Source organism: Callospermophilus lateralis, chromosome 5, assembly GCF_048772815.1.
Source record: "Callospermophilus lateralis isolate mCalLat2 chromosome 5, mCalLat2.hap1, whole genome shotgun sequence".
NCBI classification, from domain to species: Eukaryota; Metazoa; Chordata; class Mammalia; order Rodentia; family Sciuridae; genus Callospermophilus; species Callospermophilus lateralis.
In genome coordinates, this window is record NC_135309.1 from 109,395,055 (window position 1) to 109,409,486 (window position 14,432).

The 14,432-nt window shown below is 34.6% G+C and overlaps 1 protein-coding gene across 2 annotated transcripts in view; it reads right to left on the reverse strand.

Annotated features, from left to right (window-relative positions):
* The window catches only part of Fam169a (family with sequence similarity 169 member A), a 53,366-nt gene extending 41,727 nt beyond the window's left edge, over window positions 1-11,639 (reverse strand). The window contains exons 1-4 of one of the 2 annotated variants that reach the window (XM_076857154.1): window positions 11,508-11,639; window positions 9,417-9,516; window positions 9,007-9,092; window positions 5,185-5,356 (exon numbers count right to left, since the gene is read on the reverse strand). In XM_076857154.1, the coding sequence (XP_076713269.1) occupies window positions 5,185-5,356; window positions 9,007-9,092; window positions 9,417-9,516; window positions 11,508-11,639 (490 nt within the window). The remainder of the gene's footprint in view (window positions 1-5,184; window positions 5,357-9,006; window positions 9,093-9,416; window positions 9,517-11,507) is intronic. The other variant, XM_076857155.1, reaches the window with a different exon arrangement.
* Between the last annotated feature and the right edge of the window lie 2,793 nt (window positions 11,640-14,432).

Below are 14,432 nucleotides of genomic sequence, written 5' to 3' on the forward strand. Positions count from 1 at the left end.
TTTTCTTAATGTTAGGGGGGGTGATCCTTTTAAAAGGATCCTCTATTATAAGAAACATTTTTTAATTTGGAAGATATTACTAATATATTTATCTCTAAAAACAAAAGAGAATGTATTCTCAGACATCTTTTTTGTGGTAAACTGCTATTTTTGACCAATCTGCTTGTTGTTTTGTTTAAAAAATATATATATATAATTTTAGTCTGTGAGCCCTACAACTGACTGAAAACAAAACAACCATAATATATTTCAGTGATATAAATACAGGTTACAGTCTACTAATTAAAAATTAAAGTTAATAATAATCCTCACAATGATAAAAAGCTGGTTGGGAATTATGCAATAAAATAGAAATAAAATCAAGCCATAATTTTTTTAAATGTGTAATAATAATTCCTCTAACAATATTATTAAGTAAACAAACTTGTCCACCAAACCATAATTTTTTTAAACGTGGAATAATAATTCTTTTAACAGAATTAAGTTTCGAAATATAGACATATAAAATAATTATATCTATCTACAACTAAAAATACTAAAACATATACTAATATTTTTAGTTGTAGATAGACATAATTATTTTATTTATTTATTTACTTATGTGGTGCTGAGGATCAAACCCAGTGCCTCACACATGCTCCCTCACTGAGCCACAACACCAACCTCAAATATATTTATATTTGAAAAAAGAAAGCTAAATATTCATAGATCCACTACATGTAATCATCTTTATTTCTTAGCCTATTTTTCCATATTTATTTTTCTAAATTTCCACTTAAATGTTGATACCAACATTTAAAATAGAGATACACTATTTTCCTTCTGAATCCTCAAAAGAAGGAAAATAAAGTCAACAAGGATATAAAATTTTCTAACTTAAGAAATAGCCTCTGTAGCCAGGTGTGGCGGCACACAACTATAATCCCAGCAATTTGGGAGGCTAAAGCAGGAGGCTGAAATTCAAAGCCAGCCTCAGCAACTTAGCAAGGCCCTAAGTAACTAAGCAAGATCCTGTCTCAAAATAAAAAATAAAAATAGGGGCTGGGGATGTACTCAGTGGTTAAGTGCCCCTGGCTCAATCCCTGGTACCAAATAAAGAAAAATAGTTTAACTTCTCTTATTCTTTTCTTGAGCAAGTCTTACTCTTTCTAGTTAATTCTAAATTAAATTTCTGGTTGCTCCTTAGGTACATTATTTTATAAATAGATGACTTCCAAAAATTTGGAATTGTAACTTAAAAAATACAGTACTTACAGATATACAATGGAATCATACTTAAAAAACTAAAACAAGAGACTGACAAAATTATTATTTACGAACAAAAATGTCAAACTGTGAAACATCAAGAAATTAAGACCATTTATATAGTGGCAACATCTATGCCCTGAAATATTATCATTATTGCTAATATCATTACCTATTAAATATAAGGTCAGTGCATATAGCTAGACTGGTGTTAGTGGGAAAATAAGGTTTCTAAGAATTTAGGATTTTAAAATATAATGTAAGTTTTAATATGATAAATTGCAAATATGCTTACTTTGATAACACATGGTTTTAAATTAAACTTCCAAAGTAAGATTACTAAACTTCATGAAGAAACCCCTATAAACACCTATTCTAAGACAAAAGAAATCAGTGGTGTTGGATTTAACACTGAAATAAATGCCCGCCTGTTTTGAATTCGCTCCGGAAACTGGAAGGTAAGGAAACAGAACATGTGCTTTTAAAAAATTTACAATCATTAAGATGATGATGGGAGTCTATGGCACTGTAGCTTTTACATCACAGTAACTTTATTCAGAGCACTCTAAAGGGCACACGAGAGACCCTGCAGTAAAACCAGAGTAAACTACATATTAAAATCTATTGCTGATAACCAGAAAGAAAGATGAATTAGTCCTTTTAGAATTTCAAAAGACACACTGTCAGCCATTAAGAAAGAAAATGAAGATGGTCTGATGGTTAATCTCTGAGGAGAAAGCACTATGAGTATTCTAATACCATGGTAAATGCTGAAGCAACTTGGTATGTATTGGGCCCTTTGAAAAAAGGTAAAAGCACAATATTATAAAAATTAAATAATTCCATTTACCAGGATAAGAACCCCTCCCACAAGATAGCATGAGAAGAGAGAAAGAAGTCCTTTGTGATGTGGATGTATGCTACAGTGCAGCTATGAAAGAAATTAATTCCCAAGTGCCTAGTCCAGAGCTCGATAAATACCTTTTATTGCTATTCATGATCTGTTGTTAGAGGCTTAAAAACAAGACAAGCATAATCAAAACCAAACTTAACAGAGGGCACTGATAACTATAGACGCTGTGAAGATGTGATCTATCCCAATAAGTAATAATGACAGATACAGAAAAAAAACAAATACTATCCAAGTGGTCTGTAAGGGCTGTGCCAATGGACATAGAAGATTATGTAAAGTACATGAAAAACTGCTGCTTATTATTAGGCTTAATAATTAACCTAGCCATGGAAATGTTACTCAAAAAACAATGTATATAACCCAGTTTGACACAGACTGGGTTCCCACTACAGACCTATTTTACTTCTTTTTTTTTTTTTTTTTTTAATGTCTGGGAATCTAGACTTTGGTCAGTCTACATATAGGAAGTAAAACCAAGAGAATGCCCTAACTTCTGAGTTTTAACTACTGAGAATAAAATATAAGAAAATGAAATGAGTTAAAGAAAGCACTTGACTCTAAATGTTAATCTGAGTAGGTGAAAAGCTTTAAGGCTGTTCTCATAACTTTACCCATTGAGAAGTAACCTTCACCCTAGAATGGCCTCACAGTCAAGCCCTGGATCTTAGATGATGAAACACTCATTTACTTTTTTTTTTTGCGGGGTGGGGGTGGGGCACAGGTAACCAGGGATTGCACTCAGGAGCACTCAGCCACTGAGCCACATCCCCAGCCTTATTTTGTATTTTATTTAGAGACACAGTCTCACTGAGTTGCTTAGCACCTTGCTTTTGCTGGGATTGGCTTTTGAACTTGAGATCCTCCTGTCTCAGCCTCCTGAAGCTGGGTTTATAGCCATGCACCACCATGCCCAGCTCTTCATTTATTCTTGATGAGCCTTCTCTTCACAAGACTACAGGAAATAACTCACCCTTTCCCAACACAGTCTTTCAACTTTAAGGTCTGAACTGTATTTCTTTTAAATTCAGCTTTTTCATTTAAAGGCAGCCCTGAGTCCATGGATTTCTGCCCATGGATATTCCAACTTCTAACTGCAGATTCAAAGAACTTCAGAGCCTGGTCAATCCAGATATCTTAAAGGATAAAACTGAAAGGCAAATAGACTGTAACAACTTACAAAATAGCAGCAATACAACTAAACCCAAATCTATTAGAAACTAATCAAGTGTTCTACATGTTAAATCTTGACTTTTATAAAAAGACAATTTCTTAACCAATGATCCACATCTTTTTTTATATTTTACTAGAGACAGGGTTTTGTTGAGTTGCTTATGGCCTCACTAAGTTGTGGATGCTGGGTTTGAACACTCGATCCCCTGTCTCGGCCTCCTGAGTCACTGGGATTACAGGCATGTGCCACCACGCCTGACTTAGGTTATCTTTCAGAAAGTCATTTTAGTTGTCTATTTAAGGAGGGGAATCTCGTTGTTACTTTCCTTTGTACCAGTAGTATATGACTTAATGAACACAATGTACATTTGGCAACAAATAGAAAACAAATCAGTCTTAGGAAAATGATTCAAAGGCTAATACAAGCATACCTAATTCTATTGTTACCTGGTCCAGAGAGACAAAACTAAGAATATAAGGCAATTAGAAGAAAGCATGGAAAATGCTTGGAAGCTCCAGGATATAAAATGGAGTACACTATCATAACATGGAACAGAGGTCAGATCCCAAAAGAGAAGGAGCCCAATATTCACATGAAACAAAGAGAAACACACTTCTGGAGTCAAATACTGATCAGAAATACTAGTTAACTGTGTGTTTTGCATAGAAAGCAAGTTCTCAATAAAAAAGGGTATAAACTAATCTGTGTTCCAAATGTCTATTAGCTGATTTCAGGTAGGAAACCCCCAGAGCCACTATTAGGGGCAAAGGAGAGAAAAAAAAAAAAAAAAACCCCTCCAATTCCCATAGGAATTACCTCACATAAAATAAAACATAAAGCAATTAAATGACACTTCAACTCTAACCATTAAAACATTTAAACTGATGCCTTTTATCCAAAAGAGCACTATACTTCCATTCAACATTCTTGTTTCCTCATGCATACTCAATATTATTTTGAAGTTCCACAAATCCTTGGTTTATTTAAAAGGTACACAAGAATAATATAACATATAAAAGAGATTCAAAGTATTTACTATAAAGCAAAGAACATTTAAAATTATAATCACAATAGTTTATTATTGGAAAAAAGTGGCCTTGCTTTAAATGTTAACTCTAGTCACACATGTGTAGTGATTATGGGATTAAGGTATTAGTCACAACTGTCCTTCAACTCAGCAGTTAATTCAGTATGATCTTTAGACTGGATCTGACAGAAGAGCTCTATTTGGAATATTGGTAATGGAAAAAAGAAAGAAACTAACAACTCATCTCTGCAAACAGTCTTTTGATCAAGGTGCAGACAGAACAAGGCAGACTGGGTGACTTGGAGGTAAGAAAGCATGGGTGTACATGCACATAGAGGAAACAGACTCAACCTTCCTGCTCAGGGGCTGGAGGGAACTTGACAATTAGGTTGTTCATTAATATGTCAGACTGAATGAATCATTCTAAGCAGAAATGAACAATGCATTTAGTTAGGTCCCAGGGGTTTTAGAAGGAGCCAGTAATAGTCACAGCAACAGAAATCAAAGTAAAAAACCACCTGTGAAAGAAAGGAAGTGCAAGGGTAAGAAAGAAAAATTTGAGGCTCAACTACACCCCTTTCTCTGTGTATGTGGAAAAACTGTCCCTCCTTTACCAAATGTTTATTTTTATTTATTTATTTTTCCAAAAGACTTTCCCAATAACTTTCACTTTCATGGGATAGTAGAATCAAAGCACTCCCAAGAAATAAATACTAAATAAAATCACCTCAATTCGCACTGTAGAAACTAATTTAACAGTACTGACACAGTAGGGCTCTAAAATGGAGATTTCCATTATATACATTTAAATAACTTATAAAGACTCACCTGTAGGCTTAACTGAATAAAACCCAATGGCCTCTCCTTTCTTCCACAGAATCTTAGCATAATCAGTACTGCTATGACACAGGAATGGGATCTCATTTCTCTCCATTTCCTGTTTTCTATAAATAATTCGATTCAGAACATATAGAACCACTCTCTCCCCAAGAGTGCTCACCTACAAAGAAAGTCAAACAGCAGGCACAGCAGTTACAATATGCAGCCATTAGTACGGCTAGTCACCTTGCTCCTGCTCCCACATCTCACACTGGTATCCAGAGCACCTCAAATACATTTAAAACAATTTATAAAACATTTTATATCACAGAGATGAGACAATCTATTTTCATAGACACATTTTATGCATGGAATACAGCCTTTTAGCAAATTCTAAAACAGGCAAAACAGGTTCCCAACACACCAAACACCCAGCATCTCTTTCAGGGCTCAGTGTTGTCTTTATGCTTCCAGTCACGCAGATCCACGGTCTCCCAGCACTAACTGCAGCCCCCTCCCCCAATATATCCTGCTTCAACTCTTTTACCCCATTCCATCCTCCACATAAAATGAGGAAAAAGGAAAAAAAAAAAAAAAGGAAAAAAAGTGTTATTCCCTAAAGATTTTAAGAACAATTACCTCATTTGATGAAGGAAGCCATAATTAAGCCCTTGGGAAAGACATCTGTCCCACCTTTTCCAGGTGAATGTTCATTTAACAGTTCTTCTTACTGTAACTGTAAGAATATTCCATACTACTCCCCATGTCCCTCTCCTAGACCAGATGAGTGAGGACACTAACACCAAAAACATCCAGTGAAACATTCTTGGGGCAAAGACAGAATGGAAACAGCCTCACCTCATACACACAGGACCACATGGTCACAGGTACCCCAATAATACCAACAACCTTCTAACATAAAGGAGTCAATTTCTTACCACCCCTCATAGAACTTCATGCTAAAAACAAAAGAGTTCTCTACATAAGTCTATTTTCCCTTAAGTCTCCTTAAATAAGAACAAGTTCATCCTCTGATTAGTCAATTGAAGAGAAGAAAGGATTAACCATATGCACACACTACTTTCAAAAATATCCCTGGCAGGAGATCTCCCATACCAAACAACAAGAAATGACAGCATTGACTAACACTAACGTAGTCAGCAACCTGTTCTTTCCTTGCCCAGCTCTGATCAAAATTCTTTCCCATACTAAGCTGAAATCTAGCTCCCAAAGACTATATTTTGTTATTCTGCAGCCATACAGACCACCAATATTTAAAGATGGCCATATATTCCCCTAAGTTTCACACCAAAGCTACGCAATGGAACAACTAAAGGAAAAAGCTAATCTAATACAATGTGTGGTACTTCTGCCATTCTAGTCCTCTCTTGGAAGTGCTCCATATCCCTAAATCTCTCTTCATGTTTGGCACACAGGAACTGTAGAAATAAATACTGAAGATGCCAATAAGGCAATAGGATTTAAGGTTTCTGCTAGCTTCATTTTACTAATTAACTAAAGCCAAAGTCTTTTTCACATGAGCTACTGTTTCAATCTGGAATTCATGGTGTGTATATATAGCTTATTTTTTTAAAACTAAGGTATTTCTTTACATATTTTCCTGTTTAATTTCATCATGTTAGCTCCTTCTCTGTGTTTATTAATGCTACTTTTCAAAGGTTAGACCCCTATCGGGTGCTGTGACAGGCAGATTTGATAAGTATGCCACCTATGTCTTCCTCCCAGTAATGGTGACCAGGACAGAAAAAGGGACAAACTTTTGTAGTATGTAACTGAAGACTTCCTTTTCATATAAATGAGCACTTAGTTTCAGGAACAGAGTTATGATCTTTATTATCCCATTTAATTTTACCACAATATATGAGACAGAGGGAAATGAGGTTCCTAGTTTTCAAGTAAAGTCATTTACTTGAGGTCATGAGTTCATTAAAAACAACGATTATGCCCTCCTGTGACTTTACCAACCTATTTTTCCAGAGTGGTCAGGATTTGGCAACAGCAGCAGTGCTACTTCACTCATGTTCCTACTTTCTCAAAAGATGCTGCTGTCATAAAGTAATTAGGTTAGAGGAAACCTACTATAGGAATCCAATTCATACCTGAAGGTTTCATAGTTTCTTTACTTGTGTAGGAGAGGCTACATGGTCTGCATAAGATTTCCCCTTCTCCAGCCTTTAACATTCCTGTACAATATGTCAAACTTCAGTCAAGTTTTATACACCTTTCTTAACTTGTACATTTCCTCTATCAGGGCTATTCCTGAGAAAAAATTATTCTCCTCTATTACTATCTACTCCTTCCATCTGATGGCTTTATGCAGATTATGAATTCCCTCCTTCCCTTCATTTTTGGTTCAAAGTTCTTTATCAGACTGGCAGATGCCCAGGTATACACATTCTCCCAGCTTTTGTGAGAGGTGCCTATTGCTCTGAAATTTCAAGGCAAATTCAAAAATTAATATCCAAAAGGATAAATGACTGTATTATACTCCTCCTACAATCACAAGCATGATCACTTTCAAAGCTGTAATCTCAAGCCAGATGCAGCAGTGCATGTCTATGATCCCAGTTAAGCAGGATGCCAAGGCAGGAGGGTCACAAGTTCAAGGCTAGCCCAGGCAACTTCGAAAGACCTTATCTCAAAATTCTAAATAAATAAATAAAAAGGGCTGGGAATGTAGTAAAGTAGTACTGCACCCCTAGGTTCAATCCCCAATATTGAAAAGAAAAAAAAAAAAAAACTTTTAAACCCAAAAGGAAGAAATGAGAACACCTCAGTAACCTGCAAGATTCTTGCTTTCTTTTCCCAGATTTTGAAGTTTCTTGACATGCTTTCATGCTTTCCTTGTTTCTTCTGAATAGTCCAATGATCCCACAAAAGTAAACAGAAATAGCTGACACCTTCCAGATTTGACAAGTTTTTAGACACTTGGCCTATCCTAAAAACCTTCTAAAGGAAGAATTATCAGGATACATATTTGTATATGTTAACTTCATTCCTCTCAGCAAAACTCTCTTCCTCTTAGGCATAATTAACAAGGATTTCTGTACCTATTACTGAATAGTAGTGCTTACCTATAAAGTCAGTATTCTCCTTAAGTAAGAAGGGTCTGATGTACCTTAGCCAGTGAAGGGGCCTATTCTCTTTCATTGTAAATGGCACTCTTCCAGCCACCAAACATGTCTACAATCTTTGACCTTGATTCATCAAATATTTTTACAACTGGTGTCTGTGGACTTTCCCCTCCTGTCCTAGTTATCTTCTAAAAACCATAGTACCTGAAATGTCTCTTAAACTTTTTCAACACCAGCATGCAAGCCAGGGTTCCTTCTGTAATAAACACTGCAGTGGATGGCTTCTGGCTGGCCTATACTCCACACCCCACAGAGGCTTTTGAAGCTTGTTCTCACCAGAGCCTGGTTACTCCACTGTTCAGAACCCGAAATAGGTCACTAGAGGAGGCCCAACTAATAGAACAAGTTTCCTGGTCAGTGTCTCCTAGAGGCAGAGAAGTTAAGTAACCACACGAAAAGAATTAGGTTTTCCTCTTCCAAATAAGAAAATCAGAAGCTAAAGTGGATAAAGAATGCCACAGCTCAACCAACCCACAGGTATTCAGTCTCCCTAACCCAATTCACAGAAATTTTCAGAATCACATAAAATAGAAGAAACCCAACCTGAGTGCTGGTTTGATCATAAAATAAAACTCTAAGGTCTTAATATAACCAGATTATATTAAAATGGGAAAGAGTTCCATAACTTCAAAAACAAGCACTGTTTATAGAAAATATTGATTTACAGGATCATTACCTGCTTAAGACCCTCTCTAGAAGGGACAGATGTTTTCACAATATCATCAATAGCCCACCACTGATCAGCAAGGTAAAGTGCCACAGCTAAAACAGAATAAACAATCATGAACATTTAAATTTTAAGTGTTAAAGTCTATAATATTATTATCTGATAAGGTTTATGGATACTCTTAAATAGACCCATACATTCTACTTTATAACATAATACGGTCCAATTTATGCCATTTATTTTATTTCATCCATTAAACACTTATTTAATTATAAGCAATTAAGAGTTACATTTTTCTAAAATTAAAATTTGAAACAAGTTTTCAAAAACAAATTCCTTCATGACACTATCATGTTTATAAATTTCTAATAGTTTGTTGAAAAACTCCTCGATTTACAAAAATGAAGCAAAAGAGTGACCTGTGAGTGAATCTTCAGGTGCAAAAAGAGCAAGAATTTTCTGGGTCTGATTTCCACCATAAAGAGGTACAAAGCCTACATTTGACAGGCTAATAGGTATCTGAAATGACAATTGAGAGAAGATTAGTGAAGAGTTTGTTAACCAATGTAATTCCACAAGATGCACAACCAGAAAAATGGGAAGTTGTACTCCATGTATGTATAATTCATCAAAATATCTTTTACTGTCATGTATAACTGAAAAGAATTTTTTTAAAGTCTGTTAAGAAAATACATGACAAAAACACCAAAGTGTTTATCAAAGTATCAAACTTTTCTTATATTAATTTTAATTATATAATTTCATTTGACAGAAGACAATATTCCTAGTCTCTTATTTTTTTTTAACATTATTGTTTTAGTTTTAGGTGGACACAATATCTTTATTTTACATTTATGTAGTGCTGAGGATCGAACCCAGTGCCTCATGCATGCTAGGCAAGCGCTTTACCACCGAGTCACAGCCCCAGCCCCTCCTAGTCTCTTATTTAAAAAAAAAAAATAAATAAAATCAATACCTTTTGAAAGAATTATATTGTCTTGGGGGAATAAAAACAAAAATTTATTTCAATAAATATTACTAGGCTCTAGTCATATCACTGAATAAAAACAAAAGCCGTATACAATAGGCCCCCAAAAGTCACTGAAAATCAAGATAATTAAATAAAGATAATTTATTATCTTTATTTAAAATAGACTACATCAGGGGGATACATTTCATTTTCTAGTAAAATAAACCAGTTTGGTAATTCATTTTTCAGCAAGTTACATATAATTAATTACATTTTTCTGTTCGCATTAATCTAACACTAACTCTTCACTTAAAGTCAATATCTCAATGTTGATCATTATGATGGTAGGGAAGAATTACAAATCCTTTAAATCAACATTATTTCCAGAAGGAAAAACTGGGGTGCAGAGATTAAAGGAATCTGCTTACCTCAGTTCACAATGGAATTCAAAAGATTCAAAATCTAATGATCTTTGTGTCATAATGTACCATGGCTTACTGACAAGAAAATCTGATTTTACTATTTTTCAAAAGAGGAAAAAAAGATTCATTACACAATAATGTAATGTAGTATTTTCCTGATTTTTTTTTCAGTCTTCTTTTGTTTTATTGTACTGGGAATTTTATCTACAACTTTGAGACTGGGTCTCTCACTATTCTACTAATGCTGGCCTTGGACTTGTGATCTCTTGCCTCAGCCTCCTTATTCGCTAGAATTACAGGTATTTATCACCACTGCTGACTTTGCTGATTCTTTTAATTATAAACAAATGTCTAAACTCACAAATTCTAAATCTGAAGTAAATTTAATTGAGTCAGCTCCAATATGATAACCAGTCTAAGCAAAATTGATAAACTTCTTACACTTAATTTTAAAGATTAAAAGAAAAACATTAAGCAATAACCTGTGAAAACCTGAGGATTTTGTCTTTTAAAAACTGATCATACCCAGGCACAGTGGCGCACACCTGTAATCCCAATGGCTAGGGAGGGTGAGGCAGGAGGATCCCAAGTTAAAGACAGCCTCGTCAACTTAACGAGGCACTAAGCAACTCAGCAAGACCCTGTCACTAAATAAAACATAAAAAAAGGGCTGGGTTCTGGCTCAGTGGTTAAGCACCCATAGATTTAATCCCCGGTATGAAAAAAACTGATCATCACTGGACTTGAGTAGTGTATACCTGTAATTCCAGCAATTTAGGAGGGCTAAGGTGGAAGAATCCCAAGTTTGAGGCAAGCCTCAGCAACTAAGTGAGGCTTTAAACAACTTAGCAACACCCTGTTTCAAAATAAAATATAAAAAGGCTGGAGATGTAGCTCAGTGGTGGGCACTCCTGGGTTCAGTGTCTAGTATCAAAGGGAAAAAAAAAAGCCAAAATTGATCATGATGCTCTATTAATCAACCAATATTAATACATTTTACTGGACAAAACTGAATGGTTAAAACTCTTTAAATGATCTTTTTAAAAAGGATATTGAGTTCATGTAAAAACTGGACTGAAAAGACTGATTAAAAAAAAAATCACTGCAAAATGCCTTACCGTAATATTGAGAAAAGAAAAATACTCTGGATTTTCAGGGTCCCCACACCTTAAATCTGACATGTAATCTTCAGCAGCATTTTCCAATTCCTCATGACTGCAATTATTCAGTAAATCCACAGGGAATGCCATCCTCTTTAACAAACAACATGGAACAACACATTTCAGAATATAAAATGCCACTTTCCTTTACAAATTCTATTGTAATACTGCCACATTTTATTGTAACAAAACCCTCCTATTTTTCAAGATACACATGATTTAATCATGTATGTCAAAAAGAAAACTTTCTAATGTTATTCCTTTTAACTAAAAGAAGGCAATGAAAGAGAAATGATAAAAATAAATAATTTACATAGGTATAAAATATACAATATGCAGATACACACAAAAATATCCATGTAAATATATCCTCATATACCCCTCAGCATAAGTCAATGTAAAAGGACACATGGAAACTTTTTGGAATGATGCAAATGCTCCACAACTAGACTGTGGTGATAGTTACACAACCTACAAACTTACTTCAAAAAACTCACAGATGGGGTTATAGTTCAGTTATTAGAGCACATGCCTAGCATGTGTGAGGTACTAGGTTCAATTCTTAGCACCACATAAAAATAAAATAAAAATACTGTTTTCATCTACTAAAATGTATTTTTTTAAAAAATCAACCCCATAAATGTACTAAAAAATTAATTATATTGTACAGTGCAGTGGATAAATATTGTATGAAAATTATATCTCATAAATATGTGTAAAAACATGCACACACAAAACCCACCTGTTATTCTTTTATTTCATTTTGGAATGTTTTATAGTTTAGTTTTATGAGAAAACACTATAGGCTTTTGCACTACAATAAAGAAAATTATAAATTTAAGAAAAATACAGACTCCCCTGCCACTACAGAACATTATGTAGGTATTGGCCAATGCAACCAGACAAGGGAAAGCAATTAGTACTGATTGATGGAATGGGATAGGGTCGGGCAGCAGGGAAGAAGGAATTATCATTACTATTTGCAAATATACTAAATTGGAAACCATTTGCTAAAATACCTTGACATAAAAACATAAAGTCAAAATACCCAAATTCAGTCCAGCTGTTAATAAATGTAAATGTCTAAATTTTCCCTTTTAGGGGAAACAAACAAACAAAAAAATTTATGAAATGATTGTGGAAATCCCTATGAAACAAGATTTCTAGCCAAATTTTAAGAAGAGGGAAAAGGAAAACACCAATGAATTTCAAGAGAGAGCAGGAGCATGGCAGAAGCGTGGATAAGGTAAGATGTTACAGTTCGGAAAGGACACAAAATGAAATAGTAGGTCCGTGGTAAAAGAAACTTAAGTGTTAGCCTGGGCAACTCTTTCATATCTGAATCATAAATTCAACATGTGGGGCTGGGGTTGTAGCTCAGTCTTGACTGGGTTCAATCCTCAGCACACCTAAAACTAAATAAATAAAATAAAGGTATTGTGTCCATCTACAACTAAAAAGAAGGTTAAAAATAAATAAAATAAATTCAATATGTGAAAGCAAACTAAGGAAACACATTATGTTCCAGAGTCAGATCCAGCAATTGACTGGATTTTAGATGAAACCATAAACATAGAACAAATGGTCAACAGCAGATAAAAAGAAGCACTGTTTAGGACCCTAGTTAAGAGAATGTTATTATGTGTTTCTCCCCTCTTATAGATGGGATTCCAAATATCAAATATCCAACTGCCTAAATATTTATAACAAAGATCCAAATATCCTAGTAAAATACTGAGGCGTTTAATATGCGATATTGACTACATAAAGCACAAGAGGATTAATATTAAAACAATTCACAAGATTCACTTGAATACCACCTACCAAAATAAGGTACATGTTTAAAATTAAAAATTTTACTTAAAAATTTTAAATTTTAAACACATTTAAGATTTTCATTTGCTAAGAGTGATTATAATCTAAAGGGTGAACTGTAAATTAATATTTGCAGACCAAAGTCTAAAAAGCAAAGTTGATTACACCACATTAAAACAATATGGCATGGGCTGGGGTTGTAGCTCAGTGGTAGAGTGCTTGCCTCTCATGCGTAAGGCACTGGGTCCAATTCTCAGCACCACATAAAAATAAATAAAATAAAAATATTGTGTCCATCTACAACTAAATATATATTTTAAAAAATATGGGGGGCTGGGGTTGTGGCTTAGTGGTAGAGTGCTCGCCTAGCTTGCCTGAGGCACTGGGTTAGATCCTCAGCAACACATAAAAATAAAAAATGAAGATACTGTGTCCACCTAAAACTAAAAAATAAATTAAAAAAAAATCAACAACAATATGACAGCCTAAGCAAGAAATACAAGATGGACCCACTGTAACAAGCGTGCAATCAAGGGGGCTGGGTCTGTAGCTTAGCAGCAGAGCACTTGCCTAGCATATGTGAGGCATGGGTTCCATCCTCAGCACAACATAAAAAATAAATTAATAAACAAAGATTTTTTTTAAAAAAGTGCAATCAAACAAGTTTACATAATTTTTCTTTTTCATGTTTTGCTTTAATATTATGGTTCTTAAGAGATTAAATGCTAATGCCACATTTAAAGTTCTAAATATGCATTTCTTTCTTAAATTTTATTAAAAAGGACAAAATTCTATGAAATGGGTAAAATAGGAATTCTGAATAAAGAACTCAATGACATAACACAAAAATCAGAGAACTTCAGGATACCAAGCAATCTCAGAGGTCTTGGCTTCTCACTAATATGGTGTACATAAGTCATGTATAGGTCCACCTTCCTAGTTCATGGCAAGGGGAAGACTGGAGACATAGGCTACAGGTCTCCCCCGTCCACTGATCTCTATCCCAGTGCTGCCCAAACTTCGATAATTTCCGTAGTACCTCAACCTTTTTCTATTGCCAAGTGCCTA